The sequence below is a fragment of the Scophthalmus maximus genome, chromosome 11 (genome assembly GCF_022379125.1).
Source record: "Scophthalmus maximus strain ysfricsl-2021 chromosome 11, ASM2237912v1, whole genome shotgun sequence".
Taxonomy (NCBI): domain Eukaryota; kingdom Metazoa; phylum Chordata; class Actinopteri; order Pleuronectiformes; family Scophthalmidae; genus Scophthalmus; species Scophthalmus maximus.
This window is the reverse complement of record NC_061525.1, coordinates 3077433-3094557: the sequence shown is the minus strand read 5'-3', so window position 1 is coordinate 3094557 and position 17125 is coordinate 3077433. Positions and strand designations below refer to the sequence as shown.

General features: G+C 43.1%; 1 protein-coding gene across 1 annotated transcript; it reads left to right on the top strand.

Annotated features, from left to right (window-relative positions):
* Nucleotides 1-1588: 1588 nt before the first annotated feature.
* wsb1 (WD repeat and SOCS box containing 1) lies at nt 1589-16226 on the top strand. Its single transcript, XM_035623469.2, has 9 exons — nt 1589-1994; nt 3755-3923; nt 7034-7317; nt 7719-7850; nt 8356-8456; nt 11267-11439; nt 11768-11881; nt 13047-13154; nt 14092-16226. The coding sequence occupies exons 1-9, from the start codon at nt 1955-1957 to the stop codon at nt 14252-14254; spliced, it is 1284 nt and encodes a 427-aa protein (XP_035479362.1). The 5' UTR covers nt 1589-1954; the 3' UTR covers nt 14255-16226.
* Nucleotides 16227-17125: the final 899 nt, after the last annotated feature.

Genomic DNA, 17125 nt, shown 5'->3' with positions numbered 1-17125 from the left:
GGACTAGGAGGATGCCCCAAGGTGGAAATCAGTGCCGGACAGTGGAGAGATGAAATGTCTAATATGCTATATACAAAATCAATATATTACTGTCACAGTACGAAAAGCCCTCCAGCGCCATTCAGCCTGTAGCAATGAGAAAAATCTGGCGTGTAGAATCTCTGTCACACAGTGGAAACCAGTGCAAATCGTCTACAATCGCCAGCTCCAGCCTCCTTCTGTGCTGTGAAACCCCCTCAGCAGGCTGGGTCAATAGTCTCATACACTGCCCACTCATCTGCAGCCAACAAAAGCGAGGGAGTCCTTTAAAATGAGCAGTTGATGGTGGAGGAGGATGCGACGAGAGCAAGCTGGCTCATGTTCTGTTAGATTTGGATAATATATCTAACAACTGTGTCATCATAGAAGCTGACTGTAATGCCTACCTTTAACATAGACAGGGGCTGCTGGAGGACGTCATCAAAAACTCGTGAGCAGCAGTGTGACACCTGTGGAGCGTGTCATGCCTGGAGGCCAGACGTAATACTCAAATGCGTACTTGAGTGTGAATGTGCTCACCGAAAACAGGTGTGAAATGCCACACTTTGGTGTTCTCCTTTTATAAAATGAACATTTCAAGTCATATCTTGCAGAAGAATTAAATATTTTAGGACATTACCGTTTATTGTTGATCCCTGTTTTTGTTTTTTTTTATTCCCTAGACACCAACTTTGAAAGTTGTAGCTTTTTTTGCTAAAATAATTTACACACTGACCTGAACACCTAACACCCAACCTTCATAACGCTTTACGTCTCTTACCGAAGCAAACGATATCGTAAAAAACGTTTAAAAACCACAAAAAAGCCATGGTTTGAATAAACACAAAGGAACCACCTACGCACTAATAGTATAAATAAAAACATCTGTGTTCAGGTCAGTAATATGCAATATTCTCTCAAATGTTGTTTTTTCACTTCCATTTTTATTACTACTTATTGAAATATTCTTGTGTTTGTACTTTTCTGTATCATTTATGCTTAGTTTTTTTTAGTGAACTGAGTTCATTTCCTTTGACGTGTACTGCACTGCTATCTATTTGCTGTCAGTGTACATGCCTTAGACAAATTCAATGCATAGTCTTTTTCATCATTGCTCCTTAATAACCACGTTTTTTTGGAAATCCTTACCAAAATGTTTGATATTTTAAAAAAACAAATATCAACTGATACACGGTCAGTTTTATGCTATAAGAATACGTGTATTGTATCTATCTGTCAGGCCGTATTGTGAATGAGCATTTAAAAGCGCGCGGGGGGGGGTGCAGTGCATTTGTGGGTATGTTTCGCTACAAAGTTTTAGATTAATAGTGTGATTTTCACCACAGTGTGAAGCCAATTCCAAAAAATGCTAGTCCAGTTGGTGGCAGTCAAGTACCATTTTGTTGTGTGTTGCTGTGAGAATGGAAAAAATAAATAAATAAATAAAAGACAACAGGGGCTTCAGGGGGAGGTGTGACTAGTATTGCCCAGGCAACTGTGCTGACGTCAAATCGTAAGCCCCTCCCACCGTTTTATGGCCATCCCCTCTACATTCACCTCGAGGCCATTTGTGTCGCCCGTCTACTAACAACAAACGTGTCGAACTGTTGTTTGTTTGTTTTTTAAATCCGGGAGAGTGTGAACACCCGAGCAAGCACAACTGTGCATTTCATAAAATAAAATAAAGTCTGTTGTCGACGAAGTTGCGGGTGGGGAAAAAAAAATAATTAAAAAAAAAAAAAAAAATCTTAAAGGTCTGACGACGACCGTGTTTCCCATCCGGGTCTTTTCTAGCTTGGCGGAGGAATTCGTCCGTCGTAGGAAGAGGAAAAGGAGGCGCCGTCTGAATTCCGCATCGAGGCATTCTACCGTCCGGATATCTTCGTCCTTACACCCCGTGCTTGGATTTTTCTCCTAGGTCTGTGCGCGTATTTAGATGGCAAGCTTCCCAGACTCTGTAAACGAAACTGATATAGGTAAGTGGAAATGCTTTGTTTTTGGTTCACGACCGCTCTCCGGTCCCGACAGTGGCGTGGTATGACCACGCCGACCATACACGGTTTCCAGGCACTATAACGATCGCCGCTGATGCCCCGGACCTCTAACGGCCCACGCTAACATACGCTAAATAATAAGCATGTCGCACCACACTGTAAATTATCAGTATAACGTGCCAGCTAGCGTAAACTGTCTTTCGCAACAATTCGCCGTTTGCTGGCTTGGAACGAAGGTCTTGTTCTGCCGCCATCGGAGATATGTTTTTAGCCAACACACGTCGACATGTCTTTTTGTACGATGCCCCGATTCGTGGTGAGTTCACGTGAACCGGTTTTTCGAGACACTCCCGAGAGAGTCTGGTGCCCCGACGCTCGTGAGGACGTGTGTGTGTGTGTGTGTCAAATGGTCGGCTAATGCGCCGTGCTGGCGGTGTGTTCCATTTTGCGCATGGTTTGTCGGCGCGTTATTTGAATTGTTCGTGCTTTTTCCTCCTCATACTTTGCTGGTCAGAAAATACATGTCTCCTGACCTGCCCTCCCCCACCCGCCCGCTCCCCCGCTCGCTCGCGGTGGTTCACAGGCACTACGTGCGTCTCCACATGCTGGACGTTAAAGGGATAGTTCAGTGAATTTGAAATGACATCGCCGATCACCATCTCCATAGTCATCCAAGTGACTCATACAACCCCACTTCAAAATCACTGAACTGTCCCTTTAACTCTGCTACTGGGGATGGGCGATACCCAGCTCTTTACAATTCGATGCAATGCTACACGGTGCTCCGGTTATTAGGGCCCGAGCTCCACTGACAAAGTCAGAGCGAGGACCTATTGTAATTGAGTGAATTACTATTAAAGTTTATATTTTTTAAATACTATCATGTTCGTTTCAGCATATGATCAAATCATTTTCAGATTGAGTGAATTTCTTCTTCAGTAGTAGAATCAGAAACTTTGACATATGAAACTCTAAAGTCAACCCCATGCTTCCCCTCTATATTCACCAACTCCCCTCGTAATTTCCTGTGAAGGTGAATCCAAACATGTTCCCAGTTTTTACCTGTACTAAGCCCTGGTCGCTGTCACCAAACGAAATGATTTTTTTACTCGATATTTTTTTACTGCGTTTGATTAATCAACGTAGCATAAAACCAAAACAGCCAAAGGTCTTAGAGTAAACCTTGAAACATTCTTCAGTGTGTGAGGGTTTTGTTTTTCCTGGAGATACTTGCTGCTCACCGTGTGCTCCATGCAGCTGTTATGAAATTGTCTGTATCGCTATCGTGAGTTGTGTTTCCAGGAATTGTAAGATTTACAGGGGAAGTGTAAGCCAAAGGTCATTATTCGAAGTAGCAAATATACATACAAATGGACTGAATATTGCTAAAGAAAGTGTATATATGTGTATTCCTATCATTCATTTTTAAAAATATATATATATAGTTTCTTTTAAAAAAAACTGTTCAATAATTAATTTTTCATCAATAATTTTACAGCACATTCCACGTATTCCTCTCGTTGTTATCTCATATTGAGCTCCCCGGCCACGGTTTATGTACAAACGATTCGGTAAGTGCAGTAAGCCAATCGCATGCCGGCACCAGAGTGAAGAGGTTACTTTGGGGTGATTGGAATTCCTGTGGGTTGTCCTGTGAATAAGCACGGGGGTTGTAAAGTGTAAATAAGTGACCATATATTTGAGCACGGCTGATGTTACGGTGTTGTTGTTTCTTTTTCCAGGTAAGGCTAAGTTCATCAGTGAACTCCTGGTGCCTGCTGCTCCCTTCGACCAGAAGTCCGGGCGCGAGGCTTGGACAGTGGCCTTTGCACCCAATGGTTCCTACTTTGCTTGGTCTCAGGGGCGTCGCATTGTCAGGCTCATTCCTTTGTCAAAATGCCTGAAGAGCTTGTAAGTATCAATACTTGGGTGCACTCACTCATCACTAGTGCCGTAATGTAGCTATCATGACTGGTACAATAAAACAGGAACGTACATATTTGTCCGTTTGTTCAAAAGTTTCTGGAAAATAATGTATCTGGGTATCCTAAATGGCACGGCCTACATCAACCAAAGTTAGCAGCCAGGCCCACTGCTCTGGAAAGAAAATACTCATCATTTGATTTTATTATGGTGCTGTAATAACTGCTCAAGATTTCAACTTCCATGCAACATGAGCTTGAAGTAAAATGTTTTTTTCCTTGGAGGTTGTGGAAGATTTTGCACCATCCGGTAGGGCTGCAACTAACGATTCTTTTCGTAATCGATTAAGCTCTGTGGTCCATAAAATATGAGAAAATGGTGAAAAATGTGGATCGTGTTTCCCAAAACCCCAAGACGATGTTTGGTTTTGTCCACACACCAATGATATTTCAATTTACTGTCACAGAGGACTAAAGAAACCAGAAAATATTCACATTTTAGGAGCTGAAATCAGAGAATTTTGACTTTTTTTTTTTCATAAAAACTACTTGAACTGATTAATCGGTTATCAAAATAGTTGTTGATTAGTTTAGTCGTCAATTACTAATTGATTAATCCATAAACTGTTGCAGTTCTAAAGTGTGAACATGTTTGTTTTTTTGTTAACCCTAATGCCGCCAGCGGAGGTAATCTGTCTGTCTAAATTCCAACATGTCAATCTGGAATGCCGCTAAGATCACAGAGCGGTGTTTGGTTCAGAAAACAACCCAGTGAATATGAAAAATTAAACAACGTTTCCAAATAGTTTCAAGGCTGTCAAGTACTAAAGTACAAAGACGCAACCCTGCAGGAAGGTGCCGCACTGCTGGGTTTTGAAAATGCAACCCAAGAGCTTCTTCCCATTGGCCACGGCCCCTCTGCTTTGTGTGTTTGCTCTGCCTGCCCTCGTCTGAAAAGACACACACGCGCACGCACACACACACACACACACACACACACACACACACACACACACACACACACACACACACACACACACACACACACACACACCTCTGCACCTCTATGTACAGCCATCTCACAGACGCACAGAAGCTGTGATGCAACCTGATCACTGTTTTGAGTCCCACCCTCATACCCTGCACACTGGTATTGGCTGGGGGATTCACACCCACTGCCCAAAGGTTACAGCCTAGAAAACGTCCCAAACACAGCAATGTAAGAAGAAAATCCAGGCAGAGGGACTGGGTCCCTGCAGATACATACACTCCTAAACAATTCAAAGTGACCATTGAGAGGGACTACTTTTGTATAGGCCAATACCTTTGGTTACTGGAAAACCCTGCATAGTATATACTTATATATATATATATATATATATATATATATTTATTATATTTACAACCTCATTAGGAACCAATGGGCTTGGAGCTGAGAAATATTGAGAGACAGACCAAGGCATTTTTTCATTGGATTTGTTGACATGAAGAAAAATCTAGAATAACTATTACACTTGACACTGCTCTTGTTGACAGTCTCTCGGAGCCACTGAACATGCTGGGTAATAAAAGCAGACTTTATGGCTTCTATTTAACTTGCATTGATCCAGCCAATACAACGGAATATTCCCTGTTCCCAGGCGCACCTCAGCTGCACTGTTGCAGTTGATTTTATTTCGACATTCACAGACTAACTCCACTTTACTTCGTCATACTCAAGGGCACTTGTCTGCAGTTTAGTGGTTAATCCCTGGAATTATGTAAACCGGCAAAATCCCCTGAGATTAACATTGGTTTTACGCCAACCGGTGACGTAGGAGTGCAGTGAACAGAATTATTTTCACACACGAATTAACCACACTTTGGTGAAAGCATACTCTCGGGTGTGGAAGAAAAGGTAAAAACAAAAACAGGAGCATGTTAACCCAGGATGCTGTGCAGTCCTGTTTTTATGTGCTGCGTTCAACAAAAGTAACTGCAAGGCCGCAGAAAGCCCCAAAATTAGTCTTGATAGGATATAATTTGCTCACAAAGTGAATGTTAAACACAAATTATTTATTATCTAGTTGTTGTTTGGCAAATCGAATGTGCCAGTAGAGCTTTCTTGCAGTTTATTTTCCACCCAGAATCCCCCCATAATGCAGGAATGAACACAAAGTGTTGCTGCACAGTGCCAGGTCACGTGGCTTGCATTATCAGCTCCCTTTCTGCTTAACAGACTCTTTTTCCACTCATCAGGCCTTGTGACTTTCATATTGAAATTGTCAGTGGAACAAGTGCTTTTTGTTCCCAAACAGCATGCTGGTTAGCTGCTTTTTCCCCCCGCAGTGCACAAAAAATAAATACCAAACACCGCAGCTGGTAAACCACAATTACAATTTAAGCCAAGTCAAGCTGTGATGACATGGATTTCCACTAAGGCATCACTGCAGTGGCTAGCCACACGGTACCACGCTGCTGTGGTCCTGCTTGGCAGCATGGCCAACCTGTGACTGTCGAGAAATCCCACTCAGGCACCATGAAGGCCCCAACCAGCCAGCAAGGTCAAACACAGGGTCTTTCAGCTGCTGTGAATCAACAGCACTCTCCACTGTGCCACGCCCGTTCAGTTGCTGCTGATGCAAACCAAACTTTTCCCACTGTCGCTACTTCACTTTAAAAGTTTTCCACTAGTGAACTGGGAGGCTGTTGTTTGAAATACAGTGTGCAATTTATGACCGAGTGAGTGGAATGTCAGCAGCAGTGATATGCTTCAATAAAAGCAGGTCTGATCAACCAGATATGGATCCATTCTGCATTATTTGGTCCAAAGAGCAGCTTGTATATTGCAGGGAGGGATATAGTACAGAAAGAAGATACCACAGTGAGCTTGGGCTTCAGGTAACAGGCGTTTACTGTAGTAGCCAAGCATACCAGATGTCAACAAGGTGTAAAATTCAGTCTTCTGTGTGGCGCAGGGGAAAACCCCTAGCACTGTGCCAGCATTAATCAACAGCTCACAGTTTTACTTGACATGAATAGAATGATCTCCCATACTCTCTAGGTTTCCTACCCATTGACCTCCGCTTGTATATCTTTCTCCGCTCTCTGTTGCTGCAGTTCAGTGGGCAATTCTGGAGTGAGCACCAATGCCTCGAGCCCACGGCGCTTGTCCCGTCAGAACAGCGACGGAGGCCAGGTGTTGCCGGTGTCCGGTGAGCCCTGTGAGCACACCATCGACTGCGGCGACATCGTGTGGGGCCTAGCCTTCGGTTCCTCTGTGCCGGAGAAGCAGAGTCGCTGCGTCAACATCGAGTGGCACCGCTTCAAGTTCGGCCATGACCAGCTGCTGCTGGCAACGGGCCTCAACAATGGTCGCATCAAGATCTGGGACGTTTACACCGGTGAGGACACATAGAAGTAGTCACTTCTCCAGCAGCCCAAACACACTGCCTGGAAATGTAGCTAGTAAATACAGATCTGGTTCCATTGTAGTCCTGTATCTACACATACTCTATATTGCTCCATTAACTTTTCTAAACATAGTTTATTTATCTAAGTGCCAAAATCCATCACTACAAATTATACGAGTGTGTTCAATCCACTACTCGGTCAGTTGTGTCTGTGGCGGCAGCAAGAATGTAGATACAGTATGAAAATACATGCATTGTTATTGTTACCTGCTCTACATTAAAACTGCCCCGAGACGGGTTCTGTTGTGATTTGGCTTTTTATAAATAAACTAGACTTGAATTGACTTTATTGAGGAGTTTTTACATTTATCCCCTGTGACGGCTTGTTGCAGGAAAACTGTTGCTGAATCTGATGGACCATACTGATGGTGTGCGAGACTTGACCTTTGCCCCTGATGGCAGCCTAATGCTGGTCTCTGCATCCAGAGATAAGACGCTCCGTGTGTGGGACCTCAAAGATGATGGTACGTAGACGAGCTGTCCTTGATGGAAAGCTTTCATGCCAACGTCTCAGTCTCAGCTGTAATGACGTAGGCGGTAGGACCAGGCCGTTGTTTTCAACAAATCAAATTAAAAGACCAATACTAACACCTAATGGACCTTCATAAGTAACAACAAATGTGTATTAATCTGCTGATGAAAATGGTTCCCAACAAATACTTTTTCTCTTATCTCAAAAATGTTTGTTAGTATGGTTTTGGTCTTTGACAAAAAGAAAACCACAGGATAGACCAGTCTTATCCCCCTATTACAGTGGTGCTCAAGTATTGAAAATGACGGATATAATAAATCAAAATGCTATTACTCATTGTGTAGTTGTCCAAGTAGCTAAATGTTTTGTGTCTTAAACTGGCTGCTTTCAAATAAAGGTTTTTAAAAAATGCCCCCAAAATCCTCACAAAAGAAGGTTTTGTGGCAACGGTGTAGCTCCGAGAAGAAACGCTTCATCGTGTTGTTTGTGTCTTGCAGGTAACATGGTGAAGGTTTTGCGGGGGCATCAGAACTGGGTGTACTGCAGCGCCTTCACCCCCGACTCCTCCACCTTGTGCTCAGTTGGCGCCGGCAAAGCAGTACGTACACAAGTTCCCTATTTCCTACTGTAATGGGTTTGCTAGCTAATCTGTTTGCAAATTGCTTGTGACCAGTTATGCTTGATCAACCTACAAATTAAAACACTCCCCATCTGCCCTGTCCTGCCATTCCCACCTTAGAACAAAACTGTGCTTGGTGTCTTTATAAGTTGAGCTACCTGCATCTAGATTCTGTTTGGTTTTTGTTTGCTGTGGGGGAAAAAAAAAGGATTCTGGTGTTCAGAAGTTTGCATGCAGAGCAGACAACTGTTTTCACTAATGCTATTTACATACACGTTGTTGAAGTAAACATGTGTCTACGGCCCTTAAGGCTTATATGTTTCTGGATATTGATTCAACAGGCTGGCCACCATTAGCTCAGCTTATCGAAAGTATTGCAGCTCTAGTTCAACCTGAACTTAGTGGTAATGGTAGACATGGTGGTAGCTGTGTCAGGCTGTGTGTGTCCCTACAGTGTGTGTCTTGCTCTCCCTGTCACAGGTGGGGGCAGAGCTCAGTGTGTGATTGGTTTTGAAAGGACCGCCGCGCTGACATTTTGAGCAGCCGGTGTAAACCGGGGACGCACAGTGCGCAATGCCCAAAGGCCTGGCCAGGGGCAGTCTGGCACCTGACCCGCAAGGTCAATCTGTACGTAGGTGCTGCTCCGTGTCTGTCTACCTCTGCTGTTGCAGTTCCTTTGTTTATTTATTCATTTCAGTTTAAATCTCTCATTAAACTGGTGCTTAAATGATCTCCTCTATTCCACCCTCAACCTCCACCTCTCTCTCTCTCCCCCCCCCCCCCCACCTCATCTTCAAACAGCGCCGTCAACCGTCTGCATACACTAGATTCTCTTTTGTCACGAGGATTTCTGTGACTGTCACTTTAACTGTTTCCCTTGTAACATTGTAGCTGCAAGTTCTAGTGAGCAGTACAGCCAGCCACAACAGTTAACAACCGACCTGCCCTCTTCCTTCTCTGTCACGCAGCACTCACACGTATGCGTTGCGTTTTACGTTTGGAGGCGCCCGAGACTCGGTGCTGGCAAGGTCGTCATAGCGACAACAGCCAATCAAAGATTCAGTTTCACGCTCGGGGCTCACAACATAGCCGTCTTTCTCGCTAACACACCACGATAGCTGTCGTCACAATGGTAAAGTAAACAGGAAATTAACAAACTCCACAGCCTGACGAGCCCATGGCAGATTCACCAGCTGCCTCCTCTCAAGGCTCATTTTGACGTTTGGTGTAAGACATGAAATGTATTTGCATTAATACGATTTGTTGCTAGCGGCCTTGTTGAATCTTGAAAAGTTGAGCTTTTCCTCAACTGCGGTCGCACGAAGCAAAAGCAAAAAGAAGCAGAGCGACCACAACGTATTTCAGCTGAAGCCTGCGATGCTGTCGTGTGAGTGCTCCGTACGTGTTTGTTAGCCAGTAGCTGCCAATGCTTTTCTGAATGTTTTGTGCAGGTTTCAGATTAGTCACACAGAAATAATTATGAAAGTTCTTCTCTCCTTTGCAGAGCACTTGTGTCCTACACACATCAGCTGCTGCCTCCAAACCTCTAAAAGAACAAACTGTCTATGTGCAGCTCCTATGTGCATTCACGAAGAACAATCAGTTTTTTCTGCCGTAGACAGAAACAGAGGAGTGGTAATAAGTAAATGCATTTCATCTGCACTTCTCCACCAGATCATAAAATGAGGACGTAGGAATTCAACAGATAAAATTACGCCACGGTTTTTACTTTGAGATGATTAAATTAGCCAGTCTAGAGAAGATGAAATTGAACCGTTGGCCTGCACAGGACTGTTATGTTTATTCTATACATATATATGTCGAGTCAGGGTCAATAACTGCATAATAAGCATAAAGTAAAGCGATGCATTACTTATAAATGCTTAGCCCCTGTTATAGTTAGGTCATTGTGCATTGCCCTGGAGATGTTAATACAAAAAATTCAGATCGTGGCTGACTGTTAAAACCAAAATACTTTTCTCCCAGTCTCTGTGTGTGTGTGTGTGTGTGTGTGTGTGTGTGTGTGTGTGTGTGTGTGTGTGTGTGTGTGTGTGTGTGTGTGTGTGTGTGTGTGTGTGTGTGTGTGTGTGTGTGTGTGTGTGTGTGTGTGTGTGTGTGTGTGTGTGTGTGTGTGTGTGTGTGTGTGTGTGTGTGTGTGTGTGTGTGTGTGTGTGTATTCATATGTGCACTTTGCCAGAGGTATCAACCCTTTGGCCATAAAATATTCTTCTCTGTTGCAGTATCTGTCTCTCTTCGTAGGCTTCTGCCGGAGGTGCGAGCCTCTTGTAAACACAGTGAACTAAAACTCTGAAAGGGGAAACCAGTGGAGTAAAATTATGTCACCTTAAGTTACTGCTTGTTTTATTTTCTCTTTTTTGTCTAGATCTTTTTGTTTTTGTTGTTTGTCAAACAAGTAGAAGTGTTTATTTAGTATATTTGATAACGAAATGAATATATGTAATTAACTTGAGGTTATGATGTAGTTTAATACTGTTCTGTAAAAATGTTGGATTATTAATTATAATTGTTAGCATAGGGGAAGTGTTGAATTTTGACCAAGCCTTGCTGCTTGTGTAGCATGTGCTCTTGTTTGTTTGGCCTATTTTGTTAATGATACAAAGCTTTACCATGACACTGAGCATATTAATTTAATCCTGTTTTGATTCCTGATGTTTAATTTAGTTTCTAAATGCTTAATGTGCAGATAGTAAATCTATGTGTAAGATAGCACATCTGTACTCTTCCCATATCATTCCATGGACTATAACAGTTTCCTCTTCACATTGTAGGTGTTTCTATGGAACATGGATAAGTTCACGTTGATCCGGAAGCTGGAGGGGCATCACAATGACGTGGTGTCTTGTGAGTTTTCACCCGATGGGGCACTGTTGGCCACTGCCTCTCACGACACCAGGGTCCTTGTATGGGACCACCACAAGGCCACCATCCTGCTGGAGCTGGGGTAAGAGGATAACACACAGCATGGAGGCCAGGGGAAGCCATTTGCCAGTGTTTGAAATACAGCTATTGTATCTCAAAGGAAAGGCGAAGCTTGAATTCACTTTCATGCTCAAGTATAGTTTATTTCTACAGCCATTTTGGGTCAGAGTGTTCTGCAAAGTCACATTAGTCACCAAGTAGGACATGGGGGATAAAGTTAGTCAGTAATGTCAGAGATTTACTGCATGTTGTATTGCTAGCATCAGCTGCTGTTCATATCAGACCAAATGGTGCAGTAATTGTTAACTCCCTGAGCCCGTCATTGATCTCTTGCTCTCATCCTCTTACAGCCACCTCTTCCCTCCTCCATCACCCATTTTTGCTGGAGGGTCAAATGACCGATGGGTTCGCTCTGTGAGCTTCTCCCCCGACGGCCGCCACATTGCCAGCATCACTGATGACAGGTACGTTTATTGTTGTAATCATTTTAGTGGTGGAAATGTGATGAAAAAATCACGCCCCTCCACCAGAAAAAGTGCAGATTCTCAGTTTGCAGGTGGGGTTACCGCAGAATCTGACATCACAGTGGGAGAGAAATCTGAACCAGTTGTTCAGAGCAAGGCTGTAGGGTTTAACCAGCTCCCAAAAGAACCACAGGGTTTCTGGGGTTTTTTTACAGTTCGGGGGCCGGCAGGCTCCACAGACACACACATTTATGTAGACACACACTGAAAAAAAAATGTCACCCTTTTAAATTGAAAATATGTCAGTATTTTCTGTATAAAATCTCAAAAACATTATCATTTGACCATTATTGGATTTGATGAATATTGCAGGCGTGGTGTCTCTTCTAAAAACAGAGATATATCATTAGTAGTGGATAAACAAGAAACACAGTCATGAAATGTTTAAATCCTGAACAACAAACCTATGTCTTCAGGCGTGTATTCCTCAAGTGGTTTTATTTGTTCGCTCGCCAGAGCTGTTTTTTTTTCCTTATGCCTATTAGTGCACGCGGGCTGAAAATGTAAACAACAGAGCACTTGCGGCTTGTTTTTAAGTCCTGCTTTAGTCACGAGTCTTAATGGGGCTGAAGAGCACAGAGCCACTGTATGTCGGTCTGTGTGGACGAGGTCACATGACTGTCACAGGGTAGCTATTAATCACTCTAACTGCTGGCTGGCCAAGCGCTGAACTGGTGGTGGAAAATATGTTGATAAAAGGGGCAGGAGGAGGAAGCTCCACAAAATGGCAGCTGTGGCGGGAGTGCAGACCTCCCATTGAAATTTTTCAGGGAAACCAAGCCAAGTCTCATGTTATGATCAGCAGTGTAATTTAAGTACTAGGAAAATAATCAGTGTAAGTAGTGCAGATGATTAGAAAAAAAGGACTTATTTTTCCCTCCACAAAAAGACATATTTCCATGAAATTTAAGATATGCCGAGGACGATTAATCTTTTAATCTCCGTGTTGTTTATTTTTTCAGTAGGAATCTATCAATCATTTCTATGAAAAATCCTCACCACGTACACAGCATTATAGAAATCTGGACAGGCATGGTCATAAACGCCAACTTGGGTGGAGATGAACAACGACAAGGTTTTCACAAATTCTATTTTTCTGTCTCAGACTGGTCCGTTTCTGGAGCATCGAGGAAAGGGCCCCTCAGGCCATTGCGCCGCTCACTAACGGCCTGTGCTGTGCCTTCTCTCCGGAGGGAGGTGTCCTTTCTGCTGGGTAAGAGACCAAAACATGTTCAAACACACACATGTCTGGAATACACACAGCTCACATTACAGTACCTCAGTGACACCCTGTTGAGTCTTGAATAATGACAAAGGAGCCAATCAAACGAGTTTTTCAAGTTTTATCTTTGCTCACTTGCCCATTTGCGGGACACTTGCATATTTAGCTGCTTTCAGCTTTGTCTGAAAATTGCATGAAGCACCTCAACCTCTGTCAACATGAACAAGAGGCCTGATGAATGTTGGCAGCACATTTCTTTGGTGTGATGAAACCCCAAATCTAATTTTTTCGGAGCAGATAAGATAGTCCCGCATGTTTTGTGAGGACCTGGGCAGGGCTGCCTCAAGTGCTATAAGTTACACACACATGCAGGCGGGAGGGAGCCGATACCTTTCTTCACATGCGCAAAAGGTGTAGGGGACATGCTGGTTATAAATGGCTCCCTGAAAGCTAGTTTGTAAACACTGAATGAAAAGATGAGGATTAGTCTGAACAGGAGATGAATATGAAGGAGAGGGGAGGAATATGACAAACGACACACTGCAGAAATCCTTGAGAGTTTGTTTTGTTTCTGGAGCCAAACTCAAAACCTGTTTAGTATAAAATTTCATTATACTTTTAGAATGATTTCAACTTTTGCCTGGTAAATTATTCTCTATAGTTTTTGACCTTATTTCCTCCCTCCAAACTCCCACCCACACCAGTGGACCCACTACCACGAGGCCCACCCACACACCCCCACACAGTCAACTAAGGCAGCTCATCTTCCATGGCAACAGCACCTGTGTATTCTATTCAGCCAATCAATCAAATTTGATCAGTGCGTGTGCATGCGCGCATGTACAACCTGCCGTTCTCTATCACTGAGGGAAATGTGCCAGGGGAAATTGACATTTCCTGATGTCTCCTTTCTTTTCTCTTGCTCTAGGACTCGTGACGGCAGTGTGCACTTTTGGGAGTGTCCTCGCAGTGTTGCGAGTCTGCAGCACATTTGCAGGATGACCCTCCGCCGGGTGATGAACACCCAGCAGGTCGAGGGCCTGGCTATTCCGACGCCGCTCCGTGACTTCCTGACATACAAAATCATCTAAATCTACCTACCCCAAGCACCAGCTGACCCAACTGCACATGCCGCAGCAGCCATATGCTGAAAAACCAAGGAATCCAGAAAACAGTTTTCATAGAACTTTGTTGAACAAATGGATGTGATCAGGACAGGGGGGATTACTGGAGCCCCGGAGACACGTCCTCATCTCAAACCCCACCACCCCCCCACCACCAAATCCACTTACAGCTGGATATCGTGTTGTGTCATGCATATTTATTTTTGTAAGTGATTCATAAACGAGTGTGATGGGCCCATGGCCCCATCCACACCTCCTGTCCCCTCCATCGCATCAGTGTGACACCTGTAAGTGTTCAGCTCCTCTTCCCGCTGGGCTCCGGCTCTCCACCATCGTCGCTTTCCTCGGACCTAAAATGGCTGTTGCACGTAACAGGAGAAACTTTGCAGTGGTGCTTGCGCTTGATGTCAGGGTTTCTGTTGGCATGTGGGTGAGCTAAAGGTAACACGGTCTGATTCTCAGACCTGTGAACTGCTGATGCTGTGGACTTTTACATTATGGTCATAGCACAAAAGAGAAACCTTAAGCTCACTCTAGATATACTGGTAAGAGTGGATTTCCCAAAATTTGAATGGCAAAAGAAAAAGTACAGTTATTCTTAAGATATTTTCAGAAAGTGACGCCGCTATAGTTTGTCAACCAGAGAGTAGTGGAGTTTCATTTTCAAAAAGGCCCTTACCTGCACCTTTCTTGGTCACAGTTGTTAAAGAAAACGAAGGGATTAATCAAATTTTATTTATTTTTATTCCTTTTAAACACTCTGTTACAACATCTGATCATTTTGGTTGAGCAGTGCCACAGAAGGCCAAAGGAGGAACGCGCGTTGCGGTGAGAAACATTCAATGTGAACAGCACTTTTGCTTGTTTTCCAGAAATCTCCACAGGGTACAAAAAACCACAGGGTACAAAAAAACCTTTCTCAAAGAGCTCCTAATACTTACTACCAAACCAACAATTGGCACAACCCTGACATGATGCAGGCGTAGCTCACCCACAGTCCACCTAAAAAAAGTCTCTAACTGGCAACAACACTTAAGTGTGCTTGAACTTACCTTCCTGTCCTGTGCAAAGCACCTCTGCTGCTTAAATGCTATATATAGTTGAGCTTGTAAAAACCCTTGTATACAAATGTCCTTGTGATAAGTATGTATATACAAAATTGTATCATGTCCATAAACCTATCATCTTTTTTCACTTTATTTTGTCATTTATATCCCATATAAATGACAAAATGTAAATGTTGAATATTTGTATTTTTGTATTCCGTTATTCTTTTAATGTAAAAATGTCTGTCTTACGGCCCATCAGGGTTTCATTACATTACACCTCTGTAGGTCAGCTTTAGATCGTGGCCATACTGTGCCTTGTCAACTTTACTTTATGTAAAAATTCCAGAATGACCCCAAAAGTATTCAATCGCAACTAACCAATCAGCTGCCAGCCGCAGCCATTTGCTGTTAAATACCACCATGTTTGCTGAAATATAGGCACAGGATGACTTCATTTTTTTCTTGATTGTCTGTTTGTCAGTGAGAGGTATGAAGAAGGGAAGGTGTGGCCTAAGCGTCGTCCTCGTGTTTCTGTCGGAAGGTGGCTACTGAGCCGCAGCTGTCAGTCATTCTTGGCAATAAGGTTTCCTTTCCAGATAGCGTATGTTAATGCACAGGTTTTTATAATTTTCTGCTGAGATAAAGGGTGCGTCTAATGAATGGGCTGCTGTGCTCGGTTGTCTTTACAGACCGAGGCTTAAGAGGGGTTTACATGGCAAGAGTTTGTATACCTGCAACCATTGTGATTGGAAAAACACAGTTCTGCCTCAGTGGGATGCAGTATGAAGTGGTAAATATATCATATATATATATATAATATATGACTATTTAGTTCTGTATTTTTTTCCGGTCCGTGTGTAGTTTCAATAAAGGCTTTTTTGACAAAATAATGGTTGTCTGTTAATTTCAGAGTCTGCAGTGATCCTGGCTTAAAATCTTCTCCAAAGAAGAAAAGAAAAAGCTAAAATGCCAATTTGATCAAATAACCTTGAGTTAAACATCTGGTAGTATTAATAAGTAGGCTGGTAAGTGTTATTTTTCTCTCCACTGAGTGAATGCCTCTCTCAGGTTCGCTCTTGTTTTGTCTCTTTTTCTACCGCTCTCCTTCACCTGCTTTTGTTCCTCCGTCAGCGAGATTCATTTTCTCTTACGAGGTCGAGTTGTTTTTCTCAATGTGGCCGTTCCACCATCTGCCATTTCCATCACTGCAGATAGATACTGGGAGAACGCTATTTCTCGCCTCCTTGTTTTGGTTATGGTGACGCAGTTCCTTTGTGCCGTGAATCAAGTCATCATTTTCCCAAGGACACCGCGCCAGTGACCAAAAGAAAAGCATGGTATAAGCACGGTCCATAGGGGACTTAAAAAAAGTGCGGATGGTGTCGTTTTTCCATCACCATTAAACTGTGAAATCAGTTTCAACACCATAACGACGTTTACTTCATAATAAAGTTTAAGCCATAAAATGTGTATTTCCGCTTAAATATGCAACAACCAAAGTTACAGTTTAATCTGACATGTATGACAGTGGCCTGGTAAACAATCATTCAACTGTCATCACATTAGTGAAGTGTTTCTCTCCGTTGGTTGGTAATGTTTCACATGAGACCAACCCACTTTTTTCTTACACCAGCAAGTGTTCAAACGTTGGAACAGTAAATATTAGTTTGCTTTAGAGAGCTTCAGGGGCTTATAGCATATTCATTAACCCTTTGTGATCAGTTTGCACGCATACTGGGTTGAAGGAAACTTCTCATCTACTGGCCACAAAACATGTAAGACCCCAGCT

What these genes read in the sequence shown, in the direction of transcription:
- wsb1 (XM_035623469.2), top strand. Translation starts at nt 1,955, where the DNA reads ATGGCAAGCTTCCCAGACTCTGTAAACGAAACTGATATAG. An exon ending in ACCATCCTGCTGGAGCTGGG is followed by an intron (nt 11,440 to 11,767) that starts GTAAGAGGATAA and finishes ATCCTCTTACAG; the next exon opens with CCACCTCTTCCCTCCTCCAT. An exon ending in GCCAGCATCACTGATGACAG is followed by an intron (nt 11,882 to 13,046) that starts GTACGTTTATTG and finishes TTTCTGTCTCAG; the next exon opens with ACTGGTCCGTTTCTGGAGCA.